At 39.6% G+C, this 26,254-nt stretch overlaps 1 protein-coding gene, 2 long non-coding RNA genes and 1 pseudogene across 3 annotated transcripts in view; 2 read left to right on the top strand and 2 right to left on the bottom strand.

Annotated features, from left to right (window-relative positions):
* Positions 1-26,254, bottom strand: part of LOC148727278 (uncharacterized) — a 215,138-nt gene that overhangs the window by 121,320 nt on the left and 67,564 nt on the right. The window lies entirely within an intron of this gene.
* On the top strand, positions 11,518-14,662 carry LOC148727283 (uncharacterized). The gene is made up of 3 exons (XR_015990198.1): positions 11,518-11,752; positions 11,891-11,998; positions 13,056-14,662. It is a non-coding gene; the product is annotated as an uncharacterized LOC148727283 (long non-coding RNA).
* LOC148727282 (uncharacterized) lies at positions 16,488-17,661 on the bottom strand (annotated as a pseudogene).
* LOC111343680 (uncharacterized) overlaps positions 19,906-26,254 on the top strand; it is a 12,250-nt gene continuing 5,901 nt past the window's right edge. Inside the window, exons 1-4 of the mRNA XM_088728850.1 lie at positions 19,906-20,199; positions 22,758-22,965; positions 23,855-24,165; positions 24,849-24,977. Coding sequence (XP_088584976.1) covers positions 20,053-20,199; positions 22,758-22,965; positions 23,855-24,165; positions 24,849-24,977 — 795 coding nt within the window. The 5' untranslated portion in view covers positions 19,906-20,052. The remainder of the gene's footprint in view (positions 20,200-22,757; positions 22,966-23,854; positions 24,166-24,848; positions 24,978-26,254) is intronic.

The raw sequence follows: 26,254 nt of genomic DNA, 5'->3' as shown, positions 1-26,254 counted from the left end.
CACAATAAACTAAAGAGATTTTACAATAAACTAAAGAGATTTCATTACAACAATATTATTGGGGTTATAAGCCATGCATTAGTTTACTACATTATAAGCTAAAAAATACGTACAGTTGTCATACAAATTAAATACAATAAAATTACTACTGAGTTAAAACAAGACATAATAATCAAATACAGGCAGAGCAGACTGGAAAGTAGAGAGGAGAGAATTATGACATACGGATCTGTGAGCGAAGTACTACAGTCATAATTTTCGATGATCATTGGTATTAAATTTCAATATTAGTGAATGGGCGTCAACATAATAGTCCTCAATCCCAAGTATAGTCAAAAGCAACTCATGAATTTTTCTTTTAAATGCTCTTTTCGTGAGCTTACGCAAGTCAGGGTTTAGACAGATCCATAACCTCGTACCAAACGCAGAGAAAGACTTCAATTTCACATGCAACCTAGATTTCTGTACATAAGAATTCTCTGTGGAAGGAAAACGCGTGTTATATGTATGGACGTCACATGAATTAATTAAAGTTCGCGAATATTCCTTGGTGTAGAGCTAGTAGAAACGTCATGCATTATGGCAGAAATGGTTTGAAATAGAGCATATTAATGGGTAGGATATTCGAAGTTATAAAAAGAGGGATAGCATGAGATATTTTGCTGGAGAAAGAAAATCAATCGGAGTACACGCTTTTGTAAGGTGAGAATCTTTTTTAAATCACTCTGAGCTGCCTGGCCCCAAGCAGCTATACCGTAGAGCGTGCAGGAAAAACTCAGCGAACGGTAAATTTGAAGAAGGGTATTTAAAGGTACATGATGTCTAAGCCTAGGGATTATACCGACTATTTTGCTAATCTTCGAAGCAATAGGATCAATATGAGGCCTCCAGGTTAAGTTCTTGTCAATTAGTATACCCAAAAATTTTACATAATCTTTGCATTCAAGAAGTGTCAATCCATTGTTGTTGTTATCCGGAATTCTGATAGATAGCTGATGATTAATTCTTTTTTGTGCTGGCCTAAAAACGACAAAATTTGTTTTCTTCACGTTAATGATTAGTTTAGTAGTATTAAGCCAATCAGAGACATATTTTAGCTCATTATTAACTACGGTTTCCAGGGATTTCAAGTCTTTGTCAGCATATATATATATATATATATATAAATATTATGAGAGGAAAAAAGGACGTAACTATATTTCCCGACAAGCCTGTTTCGTGAATCGCTTCACTCTTCAGGGGTTTAATATATATATAGATATATATATATATATATATATATAACAGGTTGTGTCATCAGCAAACAGATAAAAGCTAAGTTTATTGCTACAAATATAAATGTCATTAATATAAATCAAGAAAAGTAAGGGGCCTAACACAGATCCTTGTGGAACTCCAGTAACCGAGTTTTTCTTAGATGAAATATGTTCATTATCAATATGCGTTGTTTGCGTTCGATTAGTTAAATACGACGAGAGCTACTCATGTACAATACCTCTTATCCCATAATGATGCAGTTTATCAAGTAGGATAGTGTGATTGACAGTGTCAAACGCTTTTTTAAAATCGAGAAAAATACCACATGTGAATATTTTCTTGTCCATATTAGTTTGTACTGTATTCACTATGTCCAAAATTGCATGCTGAGTGGAAAATTTCTCTCTGAAGCTATACTGGGCTTCAAATAATAGTTCATTATATTCGATGTATGATTTGAATTGGTTGTACATAATTTTTTCATAGATTTTATTGAAGACGGAGAGTAGTGAAATAGGACGGTAGTTGCTAGGGTCGGTCTCATCGTAGCCTTGTATACCGGGATAACTGACTTTGCATGTTTTAGCTTGGAAGGATATTTTCCACTTGGACTGAGAGGTCAAGTTGATAAGCTCAGCTAGTGTTGAAGCGAGTATGCTCTTTGCACATTTCAAAACACGAATAGGGCATGAATATAGTCCATAAGCCTTGTTTAGTGGTAAAAGCGAGATTTCTAGTTCGATATCTGATGAAATGACTGGTTCAAAGAAAAAGGAAGTGGGGAAATTGATATTTGTTAAGTATTCGTTATAGTGATAATTACTTTCTTGTACATTTGCCGCTAGCTTTTGGCCAACCGGAGAAAAGAAATCGTTTAGTACGTCCGGAAATTCTGCTGGGTTACCCGTCATACCATTCCCGTTTAGTCGTTTAAGGCCAACAATGGGTTTTGTTGGCCTTAAACGACTAAATTGGCGCTGTTTCCGGATTTCATCAAAATTGGTCTCGACCACTTAATGCCGGTTAAACATGTCAGACTTCACCTGAATGATCCCACGTGGGTTACTGAGCGGTTCAAGAACCTCATTAAGCTCCGTCAACACGCCTTCCACAATGGCGACATGGATCAATACCGGCGATATCGAAATGACGTCAACCGCACGCGTAAGTCACTTCGCAGTAAATACTATGCAAGCAAAGTGAATAATTTAAAGAACATCAAGCCCTCGCAGTGGTGGAGCGCAGTTAAACGAATCGCCGGTATGAATCCTGCGTCATCTTCTGAAAGTCTCCTTTCCAACCTTCAGCTCGAGAACAGTTTCGATCGCCTAAGTGACGTTGAACTAGCTAACGCAATCAACGCTGTGTTATTAGAACCCATGAAGCATTACCAACCCCTATACGCTGTCCCTACTGTGGTGGAGGACTCCGATATGCCTTTAATTACGGAAATTGATGTCCCACACGCTCTAATCAATCTAAACCCGAGGAAGGCAGCTGGACCTGACGACATCGGTAACTGGCTTTTGAGGGAATATGCAGTGATTCTCGCACAGCCTATTACATCTATACTGACCGCGAACTTTAGAGAACAAAGGCTTCCCGCCTCTTGGAAGCTTGCGGACGTGGTGCCTCTCCCAAAGCAAAAACCCGTGGTTCATGCTACTAAGCACCTGCGTCCTATCTCCTTGACGCCCGCTATCTCTAAGGTTGCGGAAGATTTTGTGGTACTCAGATACGTCAGTCCAGCGGTGTTGCAGATCATAGACCCTAACGAATATGGCGGTATTCCAAGATCCTCCACCTTGTACGCTCTGAACTCCATGGTACATAACTGGTTACAAGCCACTGACGCCACAGGCGCAGCTGTTAGAGTGGTATTTTTCGACTATCGTAAGGCTTTTGATCTTATTGATCACAATTTGCTGGCCAGAAAGATCAAAGCCTTGGACATGCCACGGTGGGTTCGCGTCTGGGTGCTGGATTTTCTGTCAGACAGGAAACAACGTGTCAGGTTGTCATCAGACTGCAGGTCAGAGTGGGGCTCAGTCCCGCCGGGGTACCACAGGGGACCAAGCTTGGTTCCTGGTTGTTCTTATCAATGATCAACGATCTTGAGGTCGACGCGCTCACTTGGAAGTATGTAGACGACACAACTATCGCCCAAACGATACCGCGAGGTTTGACCGGTGATGTACAAAGCGCAGTTTCCGCTGTTGAGGTTTGGTCGATCGAAAATAGGAGGGAACTGAACGCGGATAAATGCAAGGAGATGCGCATTGACTTTAAAAGGAACACTCACAATTTTCCACTAATTGTTATTAATGGCAAGGAACTATCAGTATCAAACAGTGTAAAAATCCTAGGAGTCACTATTAGCTCAGATTTAAAATGGAACGAACATATCTCAGAGTGCATTAAGAAAGCGAACAAGCGCCTTTATTTTATTGTTCTTCTAAAGCGCGCAAACGTTCCACTGAGCGACATTATAAATTTTTATTGCACCGTGATAAGATCTGTTTTAGAGTACTGTGCGCCAGTTTTCCATCACGCGCTCCCACAGTATCTTAGTGACGACATTGAACGAGTGCAAAAGAGAGCGCTCTCCATCATTTGTCCTTATGCGTCATATTTCGAATGTTTGGCCAGGTTCGACTTAGTAGCCTTGCACGCGAGACGCGTGGCTCTGTGTAGCAAGCTTTTCAAGTCTATCACGTCATGCCCGGATCACAAACTCGTGCCTGTCTTGCCTCCTAAGAGAGAACACAGATATAATCTAAGACAGTCCAGGGCTTATGCCATGCCCCGTACACATACAAATCGTTTTAAGAACACTTTTATTCCAAGTATGTGTACATAAATTTTTTTTTTTAGACTAGTTTGTACATAGTCATATAGAGAGAGTTTTTCGCATTTGTGGTTTTATTATAATTTCAATCGTATTTATTCCTAGTTCTAAGTAATTGTAACGCAATTCAGTCTACGGACTGCCATGTTCGATATTCTAATAAACTATCGATCTATCTTCTATCTTTTGATTTTCTTTTGTTTCGGTTCAGTACGTCGTTGATTCCAGTCCATGTTTTCTTCATATCGTTCATATGTTGTGTGAAATATTTGTGATAATAGAGCTTTCTACTAAGACGAATTAGAGGCGTAATTTTGTTTCGATAAAGATTGTATTTGTCGGTATCCCCTGAGGCGAATAGAGCGTTTTTAATTTTTATAGATTTGATTAGCCCTTTGAAAATCCACGGTTTGAAGGATTGCTTGAAATTTCGCTTTGATAGAGGCTTAAGCGGAGCATGTTTGTTTGTCAGTTTGTTAAGTTTGTTATAAATTTGTAAAAAAGCGATATCGATATTTCCACTTGTTCTTGCAAGAATTGATTCCCAGCCGACTTGCGCTAATTCAGAGTTATAATCCTCTTCTGAAAACCTAGAGAAGTCACGCACCATGGTCTTTTTAGGGAAATTTGTTTCGCAGGAGAATTCAGTCGAGCAGAATTGACAGGAGTGGTCGCTTATGTCTGAGATAATGTTGCCACTTGTGATTTTTCCCCAATTTTTATTTACAAAAATGTGGTCAATTAGAGTGACCGAGTTGCTGTATACTCTAGTTGGTTTATCAATCGTTGAAATGAACGAGTAGCTTTGTAAGGTGAGTAAGAACTCTTTAGTGAAGTTACAGGTCTCGGCATTGAGGAGGTTTCTGTTGAAATCACCCATTATGTAAACTATCTTATCGGACTCGCTGAATCTCTCAAGGGCTTCATCAAAATATGCCTGAAAGCTCTCTGGGGAATTGTGCTGTCTGCAGATTGTTCCACAGATAACATTGCTTTTCTTTTCAAAGAGAAACTGCACCCAGAGAGCCTTTTGTAACACAATCTCATCCGGCTTTGCCAAACCTCAAGAACATACAGATGGGGAAATGAAACCTCAAAACTGACCCTTATCGTGACATGGCAAAGGAACGTCATCAAGAGTTATCCTAATACGAGCTAAACTTCGAGGGTAGAAGATTTAAAAGCGCTAGCGAATGGTAGGAGACGCACAGGCCTATCAACACCTCTCAACGGTCGACTGCCTTTTGCTTTCCGGCTTTCCGGCGTGTCGCCTCACGCAACGTTTTCATGGATCACGTGACTCTTTTCATTGCTCTAATTAAGCTGTCGTTCATTCCATGATCAAGACAGAAGATTTACCACACAACACTCGCGATTAGTTAATTTTCCTTCTCTTAGGAAAATATATTTACAACACGATTGGGCACATATCATAAATTTCCTTGCAGTGGTAACGCTATGTAACGCAACACACTAAACGCAACAATGGGCCTTTTCGCTACATAAAAGGGTCTCAAACACTATCACTTAAAATGCACAAAACATTTGTACCGTTAGAGGACATTTGAACACGTTTGGTCAGGGCTGTTGAAGGATCAAAGGGGCCATACAAATCTTTGAAGGGCCTTAAACTAAGACGTACAACGAATTTAACCTTCTCAAAAACCGGTCTCAAATTACATACTAAAAACAGTGCTTACGTTTGTCGGTTCTGTCCTCGTGTACCGGTTCACAAGAGCCAATACAAAAGACCAAACAATAGACAATAGCTAACCGATGACTCCTAAACAAAGAAAGAACAATGGTAATTCCCTTGTGAACCGGTACACCAGGACAGAACCCGTTTGTCCTAAAGAATGACAGAATACGCGACAAAATACGTACGAAAAATATTTCTACACAGTCATAATATATCAAATTATACTTACCTATAGTCAAAGGAAAAAGAAATGGCCCAATTTTTACGGATTATTCAGTCAAAATCTGCCGATTTCTTCCGCTTTTACCGCCATATTGAAAAATAACGCTACCACGATGCAATGCAATCGGAGTGCGCACACCGCCTGGCTGTTGCGTAAATATGAAATTTCGTATTTGATCAACAGACTAACGGAACGTCGCGCAGAGGCGTATATTTACTTCCTACTCTCTTTTCTAGAAACTGCTCATTGCACATGAATTCAAAAGACGTATGCAACATGAGTGCTACGATAGATATTGACAAAATCGACGATCTTGGGTGCATGTTTGAGCTAATGATGTCTCGAGGTATTTCGTCAGGAGGGTTGCAGACACTGGACCAGATGAAACAGAGGCTTAAAAAGGCACTCAGAATAACAGAGAAGGTAAGAATGTAAACAACATATATATTCCAACTTAGCGTACACCGTCACTGCCAAATTGTTGCAGACTAATCAAGTAATGGCCTCAAATAGTGGGGCTAGGGTAGAAAAGATAGTGAAATTACCGTCCAAATTTAACGAACAGCTGTATAGACCGGTTCACGCTCTTGAGTGCATGCTGGGTAATTAGGGCAAGCAAATCCAAAATGGCGGATACGAACAACACTCTTTTGCTCGATCTGAATACTTATAGTTCAATATAGAAGTCACAGCTACAGTTTGAGCTCTTTATGTTATTGCCATCTCGCTCAAAAGTCGTTGACAGTTCAATATCCCAACAACACGATCATGGCCACGCACCTCGAAGATTTTTTGGAACTTTCATGTGGGGAATTGCAGTTTTATCTTAAACAGCGAGGTTTGCCCTCTGGAGGGACACACTCGGATCTTGCTGCTCGTGCTTTGGTAGCTTTTGAACATAAAACGCCTATTCGAGATTCGGCCGAAAGCCAAGCCAAGTCACTACAAAATGAACATGTAGAACTACTACGCACATGCGGTATAAAGGATCCGTTATCCATGGTCGATTGGGAGGACTGTGTAACAAAGTGGCCGCATACAAACATTGGTCAAATATTCTCGTTTATACTTGGAAAAAAAGCTTTCGACACTGACTATATTGGTCAATATAAAATCAGAAAAGCGTATTCATACTTTAAAAGTGGTTTTGTGCACACTGTATACTCAAAAACAATTCATGGACAAGACAAAGTTCTGTTGTTTGCATCTGTCACTCCATCTCAAAGAATTCGCGAAGAACCTCATAAAGTGTGGATAATTTGTAAATCTCCCGGTGAAATTCTTGGGGCATATTGTAGCTGTACAGCTGGATACAGTCAGTGCTGTAATCATGTCATAGCCCTTTTATATAAAGTTGAGTTTGCCAACCAGAAAGGTTTCACAGATCCTTCCTGCACAGATAAGGCATGTGTGTGGAATAATACTAGCAAGAAAGACATCCAACCCATGAAATTAAAGGACATGGTGTTCCAAAGCCACAAGGTAGTCAAAGAAAACCCAAGTTATGCTATTAATAGCAAGGAAAAACAGAACTTTGATCCTCGGCCAGAATCCTTGAGGGTTGTTACCGAAGAAAGCAAGCAAAAGTTTCTAGCTTCTCTTCGAAACATAAATCCTGATGCTGTCATCCATATTTCATATGCACCACCAACTTCTGATGATGTTCCCCCATCACTACAAATTATAGCTGATGATATATCCTCTAAAAACAATGGTGTAGATGCTGATGAATTAGTGAGACAATTTCTGGAACAATTATCTTTCAATGACAGTAGCATTAAAGAATTAGAAAAGGCCACAAGGGATCAGGCTAACTCCAGTATATGGAAAGAGCAAAGAAAAGGTAGAATAACTGCATCTCATTTTCATGAAGTATACACAAAGACAAAAACAATTCTTAGAAAAAGAAAGCCAAATTGCAAAGTAACACCTCTTCTTGAGCGAATTTTAGATTGTACCGATCTGTCAATGATACCTGCCATTAAATGGGGAAGAGAACATGAGAGAGATGCTGCTGCATCATTCTTTGCACAAGAATCCAAAAAACACAAAAATGCAAAGCTTCAGACTTGTGGCTTGTTTATATCTAAAACTTACCCTTTTGTGGGAGCTACCCCAGATGGTATTTTTCACTGCGATTGCTGTGGTCATTCTTGTATTGAGTATAAATGTCCATACTCACTTGCAGACATGAAATTTGATGAGCATTGGAACAATACAACTTATCTAGAATTAGTGAATGGGAATATCATGCTCAAGAGAACCCACAGTTATTATTACCAGATACAAGGACAAATGGCCCTAACAGGATGTCCTAAAACCTTTTTTGTTGTTTGGACTCCACTTAGTGGTGCTCATATTGAAATTATTGAGTTTGATTTAAAACTGTGGCAAGATATCATACCAAATCTAACAATTTTTTTCAAGACTTATGTTGCTAGGGTGTTGCTAGGTACTAGGCCTATTTATTATTGTGCTGTCTGTGAAAAACCCTGTCTTGAGCCAGATGAAATTGAATGTGATGATGAAAACAGTGTTCAGTGTGAATGTTGTATGCTATGGTTTCACTGGGCCTGCTCAAATTTTGAACAAGAATCAACATTCATTTGCAGATTTTGCAATGAACAAGCAATAGATAATGATTAAAATTATAGAGTGGAAGCAATATGACCTCAACAAACTACTAAATAGTACAAAATAGTGCGGATGAAACCAAAACATTATAGTATTTAGTATTACTAAAGTTTCAAAGTTATTGTTTGAACATTGTTGTAGCTATATACAAACATGTTTGTGTAATTCCATAAAGGAATTGTATTCTAGAAGATGTGTAAATAAACTTGACTACCATAGCTTATAACCTGTGAGAAAATTGAATGGGAACATTTTGGACTGGTACAAAATGCAAACATAATTGATGAAATGAAATCTATGTACTCAAAGGCTTTTTCATATTACATATTGCTGCACAAATGATGATTATGTCATCCAAATGGGAAAGAATGCTAATGGGAATTTCTTGCTTTAACATAGCAAAGTCTTTAATTCGCTTGATAGCCTGCTCGACATAAATCCGTACATTAGCAATAAGTGATGTGTTCCTAACATCAGCACCTGACATCTGGAGATTGGAATGCTTGGAGGGTGGAATTGTTAGAGAACATTGGTAGTATGCTAACAGGTCATGAATCTTGAATCCCCTGTCTGCCATAACTTGGTCATGTGGCTGAAGATAGTTTAAGAAACCACTGTTTTCTACAATAAAAACATCAGATGACCTCCCACTGAAGGTCTCAGAGACAAATGATATGTGGCCATTTGGTGTTATCCCTATCAAAAACTTTAACGTGTAGTGTTGTTTGTAATTTGACCAACACATTGCCGCATTCTCTAAGCTTGATGGGGTTTCAGAGAATAGTTCTGTGCAGTCAATGATGACTCTACACTTTCTGTAATATCGTCGAAACATATCAGGCATATTTCTTTGAATTAAATACCTATCTGGCCAGGAAATCATCCACTTTAATTCTTTAGACATCAGCTTAACCCAAGTGGTAAAGACAGAGCTGACAGTCGCCTCGGAAACTTTGAACCTTAAAGCCAGATCAAATACAAAGAGTCCTAGCTTGATTCGCATCATGGTTAGCAAAAACTCTTGCTCCAAGGTTAGAGCTCTCTGTACATTATTTGACCTGGGCTTGGTGGTGTCCTTCAAAGCACTTTCTTTGTCTCCTTTCCAGTAGTGCATACACATGGCTTTTTCAAAGAGTGTATTAAACATCAATTGAAATGTTTCTACGTTAGGGAATCCAGTGAAACGCTGGACATCTTGCTCTGTTGTTAAATCAGCAAACTTCATACTTCCGTATGTTAGCGGATTTATTATCAAGCATTGAGTTCCTTCTTCTTTGAAGCTTGAGTTATTGGATGCCTCAGCAGTAGAGACAACTTCGTGTCTTGCCACAAGCTTTCTTTTCTTGGGTGAAGGTTTGTTAGAGTCACTTGGCACCATATACAAAGTTGGAGTTGGTGAGGAGTACGTTGGCTTTCCATATTGAAAGTGATTCGAACAAACAGTCTTGTAGTTGCCGGGTTCGAATCCAACAAGTCCTTTGGATATGCTGGCAATCCATTGGGCTCTTTTCTTTGGATCCTTCGGAATAAAATGCCAGCGAAGATTTTCGACATGTGACCGTTTCACTATCTTTTTTGGATATCTTGAGTCGTTGTTACAACCTCCAACACAACATCGGTAGTTAACCATTATATATCTTATTTTTTGACGCATTAAAATCGAAAATACAGAGCTCAAAATGTAGCTGTGACTTTTATCTTGAACTGTCAATACTAAAAATTGCGACCAGTTCTGAAACAAAGCCGATATTCATTAAGTATTCAGATCAAGCAAAAGAGTGTAGCCGAGCGTGTCCGCCATTTTGGATTTGCTTGCCCTAATTACCCAGCATGCACTCAAGAGCGTGAACCGGTCTATTACGGCCGGCATTCGATGTTTAGGCTAAAAATTTGTTTACCTGGAGACGCTGTACGTTACAGCAGTAAAAAGTGAAACTAATGGACACCAATAACTTTGTTCAGTATTGACTGGTTGTTAAACCAAATGTATACCCGATTTAGAGATAATTAATTGTGCTACTAAACCTTTTTATTTAACATTTATCACTTTGTTACTTGAAGCGTACTTAATGAATTTAAATTAGGGCCTGATTACATGAGCCGAGCTGGCCCGGTTAGCCGGGCTGATTTCTTTTGTTTTCACGCTTTGGTGAACACCAAAACAAAAGAAATCAGCCCGGCTCATGTAATCAGGCCCTTAGAAGGCCAAAACACCCAGGAGAGTGATACTTGATAATCGTTTTAACACGGTTCAATAGACATTCCTCAAATCAGTTGTAACCCAGAGCTCGAACCGTGCAAAGCGGACATGTCTAGAATGTCAACCCTCCATATTCTTTTTCCTCCCTCGTTCAATTTAAAAAGACCAACTTCTTTAACGAGTGCAAGTAGGACCTGAGCTCAAACTCCTAGCCTATTTAGAGTAATAATAACTTTGCATTTAAAGCTAATGACCCATCGGTATTTAAACAATAGAGTGTTTCTGTCGAGGAACTATCAACTGATAGTTGCCCCGCAGAAATTTGATGTTCTTAAAACAAACATTTGCCCGAGAAGCGAAGCAATTCGTGCGACATCGGTTTTTCGCGTGAAATTTCACGTGGAATTCACGAGTCAGGCAGTGAATTTTTCTTGAATCACATAACTGAATAAAAATAAGAAAACGAGAAATTTAAAACGGCAATATTATTGTTTGTTTTTATCCTCGTGAATTTTTCTAGAATCGCATAGCTAAAAGCCACCAAATCACTGAGCGAAACCGGATGTTTTGTATTTTTTGTGCGCCACCCCAGTGCTCAAACAATGGAAACCCTGTCAAAGTCAGGTGTCAATATCTAGCGGGAACAAGATATTTTTTGAATGAAAACCACTTTTATTTCAAACTCGTGGAGAAAAGAGTGCCCCACATTTTACAATCTTCAGCAAAAAAACTGAAAGTACAAAATACGGAGTAATTTAAGACAGAGATTTGCCTGCTACCCGTCCACTTGGCAAAATGTGACTCCGACAATCAACAACTGAATTTTCAAATCCTGAAGCGAAATGAAAATTTCAAGCGTTCCGGTGTCAAAGCAAGGTCTACAAAAAACCGGTAAGTGATTTACAGTTATAAAAAAAGTGTATTTTAAAATATAATGATTAAGACTGGAATTTCTTTGTAAACTCTGACGAAAAACAGTTCAAAAAAAGGTTAAAAGTCACAATTTTAACTGCTTTTCTTTCATTGCAGGGAGTCGCTCGTTGGTGTCATGCTGGACTGAAAGTTTATGGAAATATTTACTAGAGAATTATTAAAAGTTACTCCAGCAAACATCCTGCCAACTGCTCCAGCCATCAGGTAAATAGAACGACTGGCATTGCTGTCAAGGTCACTAGTAGCTGCTGTGTTGCTTGGCGTGGCTGAGTTATTGAGAACAATCTCCCGTAAAGCATGACTTTAATAGCCGTTAGTAGTTGTCGTGCTTGGGTTGAAACCGGCCAACTTATTCGACATTCGCCGCTGTTTTTCCAGAGGATTATGGCTGTAGATGGATATGGATTCCAGATTGGAGTGACCAGTGAGCTCTGATATCTCCAGTGGATCGAAATCATCACTGAGCGCTTGGAGGACTGTCTTGCGACCATTCGTGAATTTGTGAATTTGCCGTCTAGTGTTTTTTGAAACCATGTTGTCTCTAAAAGAGGCCAGTTCGTAATCTTTATAGGCTACAATGATTTGGATTTCCGGAAAAAATGCTTGACCTTTTTCGGCATTGATACCTGTTTTGGTTTTCTTTCCTAACGCTTGTTTGGTTTTCCTCGGCAAGAACTGTCATTTGGCTTTCTTCCCTCGTCTCTGGCATTTTGATTTTTTTTTTTTTTTTTTTTTTTGCGTTTTCTCGTACTTTTGGGCGTGAGTGGTTTCCTCCAATTTGTACTTTGAATTTCAATTCAAAATTTGGAAAACATTCGTTTTCTATAAATTTGTTCATATTTGTTCATATTTTCGTAGCACTAGTTGTATTTACGTTTTTACATTCGTAACAATAATTTTTGCTCGCGACTCACGTCAGCGATATCGCTTTATGCATTAGTGCGATTCCACGCTGAACACCCTCTCGTACGGTTGACGTATTGACCAATCAGAGCGCGTGTTTACCTTAAGCTATGCGATTCTATAGAAAAATTCACTGCCTGACGAGTGAACTCCAAGTTAAATTTCACGCGAAAAACCGATATCGCACGAATCGCGGAGCGATGAGTGCGATATCGATTTTTCAAGTGAAATTTAAAGTGGAATTCACGAGGCAGGTGGTGAATTTTTCTTGAATCGCGTAACTGAATAAAAATAAGAAAACAAGAAATTAAAACGGCAATGTTATTGTATGTTTTTATTCCGCACGCGCGCCCTGAAGAAAGCCATTTTAAAGTCAACTGTCAGAACTCTCATTGTTAAGGGAATGGAAAGCAAGGTAAGTCGCTCACGTTTGAATCGTCGATAATTTTAATTGTACCTCGTGAATTTTTCTTGAATCACATAGCTAAAGCCACCAAATCACTGGGCAAAACCAGATGTTTTGTATTTTTGTGCGCCACGCCAGTGCGCAAACACTGGAAACCCTTTCAAAGTCAGGTGTCAATATCTAGAGAATAGAGGGAACAAGATATTTTTAGAATGAAAACCACTTTTATTTCAAACTCGTGGGGAAAGCGGTGCCTCACATTTTACAATCTTCAGCAAAAAAACTAAAAGTACACAATACGGAGTTATTTAAGACAGAGACTTGCCTGCTACCACTCAACTTGGCAAAATGTGGCGCCGACAACCAACAACTGAATGGTCAAATCCTCAAGCGAAATGAAAATTTCAAGCGTTCCGGTATCAAAGCAAGATCTACAAAAAACCGGTAAGTGCTTTACAGTTGTAAAAAAAGGTGTATTCAAAATATAATGATTAAGACTCCAATTTCTCGGTAAACTCTGGCGAAAAACAGTTGAGTTAATAGTCACAATTTTAACTGTTTTTCTTTCATCGCAGGGAGTCGCTCGTTGGTGTCAAAGCTTAATTGAAAGTTTATGGAAATATTTCCTGGAGAATTATTAAAAGTTACTCCAGTAAACATTCCGCCAACTGCTCCTGCCATCAGGTAACTAGAACGACTGGCATTGCTGTCAAGGTCACTAGTAGCTACTGTGTTGCTTGGCGTGGCTGAGCTATTGAGAACAATCTCCCGTAAAGCATGACTTGAATAGCCGTTGGTAGTTGTCGCGCTTGGCGTGGGTTGAAACCGGCCAACTTATTCGACATTCGCCGCTGTTTTTCCAGAGGATTATGGCTGTAGCTGGATATGGATTCCAGATTGGAGTGGCCAGTGAGCTCTGATATCTCCACTGGGTCGAAATCATCACTGAGCGCTTGGATGACTGTTTTTCGACCACTCGAATTTGTGAATTTGCCGTCTAGTGTTTTTTGAAACCATGTTGTATCTAAAAGAGGCCAGTTCGTCGTCTGTACAGGCTACAGTGGTTTGGATTTCGGGAGAAGATGCTTGACCTTTTTCGGCATTGATACCTGTTTTGGTTTTCTTTCGTAACGCTTGTTTGGTTTTCCTCGGCGAGAACTGTCGTTTGGCTTTCTTCCCTCGTCTCTGGCATTTTGATTTTTTTCTATGCGTTTTCTCGTACTTTTGAGCGTGAGTGGTTTCCTCCAATTTTCTAAAAAATCTCAATTTCAAATCAAAATTTGGAAGACATTCGTTTTCTATAAATTTGTTCATCAGATACAATGAAATATATGAAGTTCATATATTTTGAACTGCGGTATTAGATACGTATGATGCACGATCCTCGCAGTAGATAGCGCTATTTAAGCAATAGCGAAAATCAGACCTGAAAAAATCAGGCCTGTACGGGATTCGAACCACTGACCTCTGCGATACTAGTGCAGCGCTCTACCAGTTGAGCTAACAAGCCAACTGGGAGCAGGCCGTTAAGTTGATTCGTAATAAACCCGTGAAAGTGATAAATCGCAGAGGTCAGTATCAGGTCAGTATAAATCGCAGAGGTCAGTGATAAATCGCAGAGGTCTAGTATCGCAGAGGTCAGCGGTTCGAATCCCGTACAGGCCTGATTTTTTTCAGGTCTGATTTTCGCTATTGCTTAAATAGCGCTATCTACTGCGAGGATCGTGCATCATACGTATCTAATACCGCAGTTCAAAATATATGAACTTCATATATTTCATTGTATCTGATTTATCACTTTCACGGGTTTATTACGAATCAACTTAACGGCCTGCTCCCAGTTGGCTTGTTAGCTCAATTGGTAGAGCGCTGCACTAGTATCGCAGAGGTCAGTAGTTCGAATCCCGTACAGGCCTGATTTTTTTCAGGTCTAATTTTCGCTATTGCTTAAATAGCGCTATCTACTGCGAGGATCGTGCATCATACGTAAATTTGCTCATATTAGTTCATATTTTCATAGCACTAGTTGTATTTATCTTTTTACGTTCGTAACAATAATTTTTGCTCGCGACCACGTCAGCGATATCGCTTTATGCATTAGTGCGATTCCACGCTAAATACCCTCTCTTCCGGTTGACGTATTGACCAATCAGAGCGCGTGTTTACTTTAAGCTATGCTATTCTAAAAAATACTCAACAATTGTCAATAAAAAATTACTCAGAAACTATTTGCATATAAAATTCATTACATCAAAAACTGATTTGAAAGGAATGATAAGAGATTCACTTAATTTAAAATGGGCTTTTAAGGCATTCCACAATGTTACAGTTCTGTAATAAAAAGATCTCTGTCCCGACTTGGTTATTTCGCTTTTGTGATAGTGATGCAACAATTTCAGGACTGCAATCCTCTTTTGTGATACAGCAACATGGAGGGCAGGAGGATATTATACTAGGTAAGCTGTGAGGCGTGAGTAGTCCAGTGGTCAGTGCGTTGGACTCTGGGTCGGTTGGCCCAGGTTCAAGTCCTGGCTGGGGCATGACGTTTGTGTCCTTAAGACGCTTCACTCACATTCGCCGGTAACAAAACGAAAAAGGGCCTGGGACTGAAACTGCGATCGCAAAGCATGCATGGATTGTTTGGCTGGACAGAAATCAAAATGGCGTCCATTGCGAATGATAGTAAGCTCTCAGAAACTAAAGAAGAAGGCTTTATTTTAACTGAAGACGATATACCTGGGGCTGTTTTGCAAAACAGAAATGTGGAGGCATGCAGTGTGGTACAGCTAAAGCGCTCGGATAAGACGTAAAGCCGTAGGTCCCGTCTCCTGCAGGGTTAGGGGAAAGAGACGTAAAATTCCCATGTACGAGATTTCTGTGTAGTGGATGTCCTCCCCGGGTTGGGATGGGTGGGAAGGTGAGATCGCTACATGGATTGAAGCGCCTGCCAGAGGCGCCTGATAAAAATGCTGACGTCCGATCTCAACCTTACGATACTATTAAACGCGACTGAATATATCCACATAAAAGTCTGCGCTATATAAATGCAGATTGGATGTAAAATGCGAAACTATTAAGTTTGCGTGTGCATGTGTACATTTTCGACTACGTGACGGCACCGTCAAATCAGCGCATATTATTCAACTTTAACATTTGATTAAATCGCACTGAATCATTTCCCCAAAAAATCCTTCGGAGATCGAAAAGAACTGGACTTCGCTTTCCAAAGTCCAGATTTTCTCTTGATTATTTTGCTTAAAGTCTTAATAAGTAGTTTCTTAGAAATCGACTTTGAAATAAAAGCTAGCGCTAAAAAGTCACGACGTTTCGACCTCTCTGAGGTCATTTTCAAGTGAGTAAGTTTTCCAAATCAGCATAAATATGTTGAAGCAAGTTGAAGATGATAAAATGTGGCGAACGCTAAAATATGTGAAAAAGTGTAAACAATATACAATGGAAGAGAATAAAAGAATAAAGGAATAAAATAATAAAATAATCGTAGCACGAATTGCTCTAAACAAATAGTTTGGCGCGAATTGAATCGCGCTGTTTGTTTAGCGTTGGTTTCAATTCTTTGATAAAAAAAAAAAAAAATTTCAAAAACAAGGCAGTCAAATTTGTTCTGACACTTCCTCAAGATTCGAAAACTCTGTGTGATGTCTTCTGGCTCCATGTCGTGCTGCTCTCTGAGGTGGTGTCCGATTGCCGTTCTTTTGTGTTCTTCGATTCGTTGGTGTAAGTGTCGGCACGTGTAGCCGACATACCCTGCACGTGTAGCCGACATAGCCTGCACGTGTAGCCGACATAGCGTGCATCACACAGGCCACACTGAAATGAATACACCACGCATTGTTGACTCACAAAAGGCGGTTTGTCTTCCCTGACCCTAATTTCATTCTTGATCTTTTTACTTGTATAAACTGGGCTAATATCTACGTTGATCCTCCGACTTAGGTCAGCCAACTGTTTTCGTACTACATTTGCAGATATCTGGTCCTTGTTGGGCAACACGATTCTGACTGGGGCTTCTCTTTTATCAGCCATTCGGGTATGGGAATCCTCAGACACTTTTGATTCAATGAATCTACGAATGGTTGACTGCACAAGGTCGTCAGGATAGCGCAGTCGGCAGAAGATCTCTTTAAGGCGTTCACATTCCTCATGGAAAAACTTCCACGTAGACGAGAGTTGAAACGCACGGTTTAGCATGGTGATCAGCAGTGACCGTTTGTATCTGGCGTCAACGTGACTGTGATAGTGTAGCAAAAGCCCTTTGTTCGTCGATTTTCTGTAGACCATGGTGTCTAGGCGGCAACCATTCTTGATAACATCCATTCCGAGAAAGAAAAGCCTACCATTTTCTTGGAGTTCCTTTGTGAAATCAATAGAAGGATGAGACTTGTTCAATGTCTCCAGAAATCCTGAGGCTGCTTCCGGATCAGGCATTACACTACTGAAGTGTATCATCTACAAAGCGCTCGTAGAATATGGGCCTCTTGTTCTCTCTTTTTAGCTGTTTCTCAATTCTACACACGGAGGCGTTTACCATGAGGGGACCCAATGGCAAATGGCAGATAAAAGAGAAGTTACTTCAGTTTGACCTATTTTTATCTAGTTAGAGGAAGGTCGGATAAATCCAATTAGATAGTGGTAGAAAACGAGCAAGAGTTGCTCAAATTGCTTTCAACATGTGTTTTGAAGTTGTTTTTCAAAATTTGGTACTTTCTATGGGTTCAAGTGTTTTCAATTCGTGGCGCGATACTCCGAGAGTCATGGTATGAAATTTTGAGCTTCAAAAGCGGCATTTGGCGGAATGCAGTTATTATCGATTTTCTCGAAAATAAATCGATATTCAGCCAAACGAATTATACAGTGATTTACATCCTGGTGAGACCTACTTAGCTTTGAAATATGGGCAAAATCAATGTTTCAGCTGTTGCCACCAAAGGTTTTTAACTGGTGCATGCCTTTACGAACGGTTTCCCTTTCGTCCCGTGATCCAAGTTGGATGACACCGCTAGTTAAATACATGCTACGTAGCAAGTCTCGCATCTCTGTTTTACGTACTAATAAGCATAGAGAGCTTAGTAGAAATGTGTTGAAGGTTATTGGCGAAAACAGAAGGATGCTTCTGGAGGGCAAAATGGGGAGCAGAGAATGGTGGAAAAACGTAGACTTGATATCTCAACGCCGGCGGTCCACAAACGTTTCGCTGGATAGAGAGACCGCTCAAGATTTGAACGAGTATTTCGGCGACCTGTGTACGGATGGCGATTACGTTGAGCCCGCGTTACTTGAAATTGGTCCTGAGGTGAAAGTCCCGGAAATTAGTGAACGATATGTATGGAACTCACTGAGTACTCTAAAGAAGACTGCTACTGGTCCTGACCAAATTCCGTATTGGGTGTGGAAAGACCATGCGGAGATCCTCACTCCAATCATTACTAAGCTATGGAATTTGTCTCTCGCTACGCACCAATGGCCTAGATCGTGGAAAAGGGCAAGTATAAACCCACTGCCAAAAGTTGATGTTCCAGTGGCAAGAGGGGACTTCCGGGGGATCAACGTAACCCCTGTAATAGCAAGAGCCCTGGAAAAGGCAGTCTATAAGATTCACGCCCAAAGGCCGGTAGAAGAACAGTTGTTGAATAGTCAATTCGCGTATAGAGAAGGAGGGAGCTGCACAGATGCTCTGCTACTTATACAGAATAAGATCTGCAAGTTTCTTGATGATCCCAAGTGCAAGGCAGTGCGGATGTTCGCGATGGATTTCAGTAAGGCCTTTGACTCTGTGAGCCATCAACTCCTTGCTGAGAAACTTAAGAGTCTACCACTTAACCCGTATATCATAAACTGGTGGTTAGGTTTTTTGCGAGATAGAAAACAAAGAGTTATTTTCGGGAATCATGTCTGTAATTGGAAAACAGTTAACAAGGGCACAACCCAGGGTAGTGTTTCAGGACCTTATTTGTTCAATATATTTCTTAACGATCTGGAAATTAAATTAGGGAACGAGACACTTGGTTTCAAATACGCTGATGACTGTACGATTATTGCTCCGGTATATTATTATAAAGATCACTCTGTAGACTTAATAAATCAGTTTTTACAGTGGGCAAGCCAAAATAGAATGAATTCAAATTCTACTAAATGTAAAGAGCTTATTATGTATAAAAAAGGTCACACTGCCGAGGCCTACAAAAGTATTTTTGGCATACCTCAGACTAGTACAATAACCATTCTTGGTCTCACGTTTCAGCCGAACTGCAAATTCAGTACTCACCTAAAAGAAAAGTTAGGTAAAGCTAATAAAGGGTTATACGTTATCAGATGCCTCCGCAAGGAAGGATGTAGCCAAGCAGAAGTAGATGTTTTATTTAATTCCATTGTCCTACCTAATATCACTTATGCTCTATCTGTGCATGGGGCCTCTGAGTCAGAGCTAACTATAGCCCAGCAGTTTTTAGATCGTTGTTTTAAACGTAAATACATATCTAAGAAATTAGTGATAGGTGACTTACTTAAAACGCAAGATCACAAAATTTGTCGCAAGGTTTCAACTATCCTGAGCCATCCTCTTAGAGCCTACTTCCCTGAGACCAAGATCACGAAGTATAATTTGAGAAATAAATCCCCTGTCATGCCCGCTATTCGCACAAACCGTTTTAAGAATACATTTTTTAATAGAATTGTTTTTAAGTATAATGTAGCTTTGTGAAAGTGTACTTCCTGTATTAGATGTAACATAAGATATGTAATTTTATCTTTTGAACAATAAAGACACACAGACACACAAACATACGCTCTTATGCAGTTAAGTAAATATGAAATACCGCATGCGCATGTGATCAAAAGATAACGAAACGTTACAGGAAGGGCTCCTATTTACCTCCTACTCGCTTTTCTAGAAACTGCTCATTATACAAGATATTCAAAAGATGTATGCAACATGAGTACGTCGATAGACGTCGACGAAATCGACGATCTTGAGCACATGGTTAAGCTAATGCTGTCTCTAGGTATTTCGCTAATAGGGCTGCAGACATTGGACCAGATGAAACAGAGGGTGAAAAAGGCGCTCAGAATATCAGAGGAGGTAAGAATGCAAACATCCATGGCTACGTATCGATTCAACCTCAGCGTAGACCACCATCGCTTAACTGTCGCAGAATTATCAAATAATGGCCTAAAGAACTGGCCTGATGTTTCGAGAAACAGCGTTATTCTCATCCGAATTTAACGATTTGCTGTCTTGCCGCTGGCATTCTGTATGCTTTGGGGCTAAAATTGGTTTACCTTGAGACACCTTTACAGCAATTGATAGTGAAACTAATGGACACCGGTAACTTTGTTAGTTGTTGACTGGTTGTTAAACCAAACGTAATGTACAGCTGTATATCAGTTAGCACCTCTTGAAGCTCTTTATTTAACATTTATCACTTCTTTATTTTGAGCGCTTTTAATAAACGTAAATCACATTGCGAAATCACTTATGGGGGTAAAACTTGGTAATCTGTTCAGCACGGACATTCCCTAAATTGTATTCAGAGCTCGTGCCCAGTATACATAGCGAATATGTTTAGAATGTCAACCCACAGTATACTTTGTCTTTCCTCGTTAAATTTGTGAAGAACTCCCTCAACGAGTGTCATTTGGACTTGAGCTCAAACTCCGATTTAGAGTTACGATTGTAAAAGCTGTTGACAGATTATCACTGTTCCCACCCGCATTATTTATCGCTGTGTATTGGCAGTTGCAGCTCTACTCTTACTAATGAATTCTTCTAATAGTTCCTCTCCTCTGATGGGAAGAACCTCGATGATCCTCTGGTGGAGGTTGATTTTCTATTAAAAGCTAATATCCCATCGACATTTTCTGTTAGCAAGGCGCTGATAAATCATCTTGCGTGACAAGTGGTGACAGTTTCCTTTCTGATTCGGTCCTTTCCTGTCGTAATGCAGATGGACCTTGGCTATAAAAATTTCACTTCTGCATGATAGGACTTTCTTCGTATATTTACGTCGCAACTCGAAGTTCAACTTGAATTCCAAGTCGAAGTCGAACTCTCGATCGAAAATCGAAGATGTGACGAGAATAAAATATGCATGTAAGGAAAAGTGCTCGTTCCTACGTTAGCTTGATCGATTCAACGCATCAAAATGAGCTGTTTTCAATGATACCACCACATTTAAGTAATGTTTATGTAATTTTAAGCGACCGACTTAGATATATATATATATATATATATATAACTGCAGACAGTGCACACTGTTTCGACCTATGTGGGTCTCATCAGTGCAGTGCAGACACTGGGCCAAGCTCTGGAATAAACCATTGCCTGGGCGCTACACTTGTGGGACCAAGTGCAGGCATGTTGCCATGCGAGAGTGCTCAAATCACAACTAAGGTGATGAGCTTCGCCCGAAGGCTAAGTGCATGGCAACCCCAGTGAAGAGTGCTCAATCGCAAGGTAGCCAAAAGGCAAAGCCAAGCGAGAGCTATCTAACTGCAACATATAGCCTATATATATATAGGCTGTGTAAAATTGGTATACCTATTTTACGGCAATTCATTTCAATGGCTCTATTACACGAAACTTCATTATTATTGAACAAATTAGGTCTTTTGAAAATGCCGCACACCTTGAACGATTATTACTCACAAGGGAGGCCTATTGGACCGCTCAGTTATTTACCCTTAATCCTCATGGTCTCAAAAAACGGCGGGAATCTAGATCCAAACACCGCATTACTGACTACAATTGAGCAGCTGCAATTTTCCCAAGATGACACTTTTCATTGTATTTTATTCCGTTATCGCTAATGATTAAGTTAGATTCTTCTTTTTGCCTTTTTATTGTTCTACTTTTCTCAGTTTGTAATTTAGACCTTTATTGTATTACGTTACCTCAATATTTCTGTATTATATATAAGCCGCTCACAATCATTGTAAACCGCTTTTTAGTTCTTAACTTTTAACCTGAGGAAGGCCGAACGGCCGAAACGTCGTCCATTAAACTAGTCCAGAACAGTCAAGTGAGAGTTGGTCCCTTCGTTACGTCGACCTTACTGTACACTTAACTGTTATACACAGAATCTACCTTTGCTCGTAAATTTTACTTTTTCCTTTGTTTACGTCGTAACTCGAAGTTCAATTCGAATCCCACGTCGAAGTCGAACTCTAACTCAGATCTATACTCGAGTATGTCAAACCTGTAGTAAGCGTTACTGTATTAAGCGGTCACCTTTATTTAGTGTTTGATCGTAAATTGAACATAAATCATCTTACTTCTTTGGACATTTGGGACAAATAGTACGCACAAACATCACGCTAATCATTTGCTGGCCAACCTGTATTAAGCAGTCAATCTGTATTCTACAGTCACCCCGCCATTACCCATGGGTGACCACCAATACATGCAGGTTTGACCGTAGAATGAACTGTGCATGAAAGAAAGAGTTGATTCGAAGTTAGCCTGATCAAGTCAACACACCTAATATGCCTTTTTACCAAAGATACCACCACATTTAATTAATTTTTATCTAATTCTAAATGACTGACAAAGAACCCTATTAAGTTAAGCGAAACTAGATTTTATTGCCCTTGATGATATTTTTGTAAAGCAAGGTAACCATTCCATGTTTCACTTATCAGGCCTTTTCAGTGTTGACAGAGACCAGTGAAGAAGTCAAGAGAAGACAAATACGCTTGCTAGAACTATTCGAGAGCACAGAGGCCTGTCTGAATATGTTGAGTGACAAGGACTACGCACTTCTGGAGCTGGGAATCACAAATCTCAAGAACCAATTGGCTGACCACAAAGAGAGCCTAGAGAGAGGAGAAGACGTTGTTCTCATTGCAGGTTGGTTACTGAAGAAATGTTCGAGAGCTCGTGATTAATTAGAAGGTAAAGCATGCGCGTGTAAATGTCGTAGCTAGCTAGGTTAAACAAGTTTCCTGCCAGCTGCTGCATTCACTTCCAGCCACCATCAACAGACTTTACGCAGCTTTTTTCCATACTCATCTCCTCATTCGTCATAACTTAGAAGTTTGCTAAACCCACCTGGCAGACAGAACAACTTTCAGACTGATTGCTAAAAACCGCCAACAAGTCAAATCCCTCAGCTGTGGCGATACCTTGGCAGAGTAACTGAGATGTATATTCACTTTTCCCGAACGATTAACACATTGATGTCGTTCGTTTGCAACGCAGACGCCATACTTAAAAGAAAGAAACATGCATGATATTGTTGTTTTGGTTGTGTTTGTTTTCTTGTTGCAATTGAATGAACTCATCTTGATCACAAAACATGTTGTCTTTCAAAATGTACGTACCATGATTTCTAAAACTGGTAAAAACTTTCGAATTAAAAGTGCATGGATGAGGAGTTTTTCCCATTACGGACCATTGCATGTATCATACTCTTTACATGAGAGAGAGATACGTTAACTTGGCTTCCATGTTTCGAGTTTTTTTCTTATATGGTAAAGTATTACTTTTTTTTCCAAACGTGCTTCCTTTGTCTCAGGACGAGCAAGGCTGAAGACACTTTCCGCTTTAATGTCAAGAATCTTGACATTCCGGCATGGCTGGTAAAAACGATTTTTTTTTTCATAAGAACCTGTTTTGCATGATCATGAGAAATTAACAATTTAAAAATTTAACGGGACTGATTTAAGAGAGTGGAAATTTAAAAACAGCTTATTAATTGGTTCATATCGTTCTTTGACTTGGGGATTCTTCTCGACAGGTGAAAGAGATTGGAAAAAGAGCTTGTTGCTGAGTCTGATTCTTGGGGAACAACTACCCCCTGACAACTTTCTTGGCACCTCTTCCATCATCTGCGAACTAAGATATGGAACAACCCACAAGCTTGTAGCGCACTTTAAAGACGCAGATCCCGAAACAGGGCTTTATTCAAAGACTATCCAACTTAGCGAGATGGCTGGGAACCCTCAACAAATATTTCTTCAACAAATCTCGTCGTTTTTCCCAAATCAAGATCTGCAAGATTCAGTTTGTGATAAGGTTGAGATCTTTTGGCCAAACAAGCTACTGAAGGTTGGTGAAAAGCAAGCTGGAGCGTGAATGATAAATTGCGAGCAGAGGGTTGCTAAAAGCTTCCCTCTAGCATTATTCCTGGTAAAGTTAGTTCTTGTAAGGTACTATAGATGAAAGGATTCTAATTGACACCCGACATCTCGTTTTCGTTCACAATCTAATCCTTCAAGTGCACAGTTGAGGTTTGCTTTCTTGATCGGAAAAAAGCCTTTAGATAAACAACAATTACAAAAGTACGTATGATGCACGATCCTCGCAGTAGAGAGCGCTATTTATGCAATAGCGAAAATCAGACCTGTGGAAAAAAAAAATCAGGCCTGTACGGGATTCGAACCACTGACCTCTGCGATACTAGTGCAGCGCTCTACCAATTGAGCTAACAAGCTTAACGGACTGCTCATAGTTGGCTTGTTAGCTCAATTGGTAGAGCGCTGCACTAGTATCGCAGAGGTCAGTGGTTCGAATCCCGTACAGGCCTGATTTTTTTTTTTCAGGTCTGATTTTCGCTACTGCATAAATAGCGCTCTCTACTGCGAGGATCGTGCATCATACGTATCTACAAGCGCAGTCCAAAATATATGAACTTCATATATTCATTGTATCCGAATTACAAAAGTATTGATTGAAAAAAGTCATTTGAACTCTGTTAAGATTCATTCACCTCACATCCTTTTCTTTTCTAGGAGAGAATCGTTATAGTTGACAGTCCAGCATTTGATAAATCACCCATCGTGTACGAGAAAGTAAAGGTGTACCTTTCTGAAGCTCTCGCGGTTATCTGCGTCATCGACAGTTTAGGACAGCAATATAGGGTAAGCTGCATGGACAAGTAGAGTCAACGCACTCAAAGTGTTTACCATAACAAGGCATTCGTTTATTCAAGTACGCGGCAAAATTTAATAATTGTAAACTGAATAACAAGATTATCCTGCAGATGATAAACTCGTAACCGTCCTTTTATTATCGTCTTGGATTAAGTTAATGGGCATGCCTCGGTAGAAAGAATCCAAATGGGAATGGTAAGCTATTATTTTATCATGATCAATAAAGAAGAAGAAGAAGAAGAAGAAGAAGAAGAAGAAGAAGAAGAAGAAGGGGAAGAAAACTTTATTTAACGAGGGTAAAACACATTGATTACTCAGGGAAGAAAACTTTATTTAACGAGGGTAAAACACATCGATTACTGGTCACCCAGTAGTTTTCATAATGGCCCTCCTACAATTAAAAGTAATAAAACGTATCAATCAAATTAATTAACTATCAGAATAATCTACCAACTAAATTTATATAATTAACAACTAAAATATAACGATATTAATTAATTAACTACAAATAAAATTAGAAGGTTTTACAAATCTTAAAATTATCAATAAAGGAATTCTTAGTACGTTAGAGTTTAAATAAGTAATTTTTAAAATTTGTATGGGAGAGTGACCTAAGTTTTGGATGAAGAGTGTTCCACAAACGACAAGCGCTTGAGTGAAACGCTCTGAGGCCAGAGTTCCTTTAACAGGCTGGTGTCGTTATATTGTTATTGGAAACTGACCTCGTGTTATGATTAGAGGCATTGCTTATATATTCGATGTATTTATTAAAATAAGCGGGGCAATGTCCTTGATTTATTTTATGAAGCATATAAAGCTTCCTAATACGTATAATATCGTCTATAGGCAGCCAATCTAGTTTGTTAAAAAGCTCGGCAGAGTTTTCATGAGTATCGGCGTCCAAACTTAGCCTAACACATCGTTTCTGTAGTCTTAAAACTCTTTGAAGATTCCCAACGATACAATTACCCCAGACCGTGCAACAATACTCTAGAATTGGCTTGATTAGAGCAGTATATAACATTTTTCTGCAAGCCAAGGTTAAATAAACTTTAGCTCTTTTAAGAAGACAAATTCTAGAGTTCAATTTTTTAATCAAACGTAAAAGATGTAAGTTCCACGAAAGATTTTGGTCAATGACGACTCCAAGCCTCTCTCCCGCTGCCTCTCCCAGCCTGATTCCACCGAAATGAATTTCCATTGTGGTCTCACTACTATGGTTTAGCTTTTGTAAAGAATCAATTGGCAGGTGTTTGGTCTTTTTT

Source organism: Stylophora pistillata, chromosome 7 (genome assembly GCF_964205215.1).
Source record: "Stylophora pistillata chromosome 7, jaStyPist1.2, whole genome shotgun sequence".
Taxonomy (NCBI): Eukaryota; Metazoa; Cnidaria; class Anthozoa; order Scleractinia; family Pocilloporidae; genus Stylophora; species Stylophora pistillata.
This window is presented reverse-complemented; position numbering and strand designations above follow the sequence as displayed.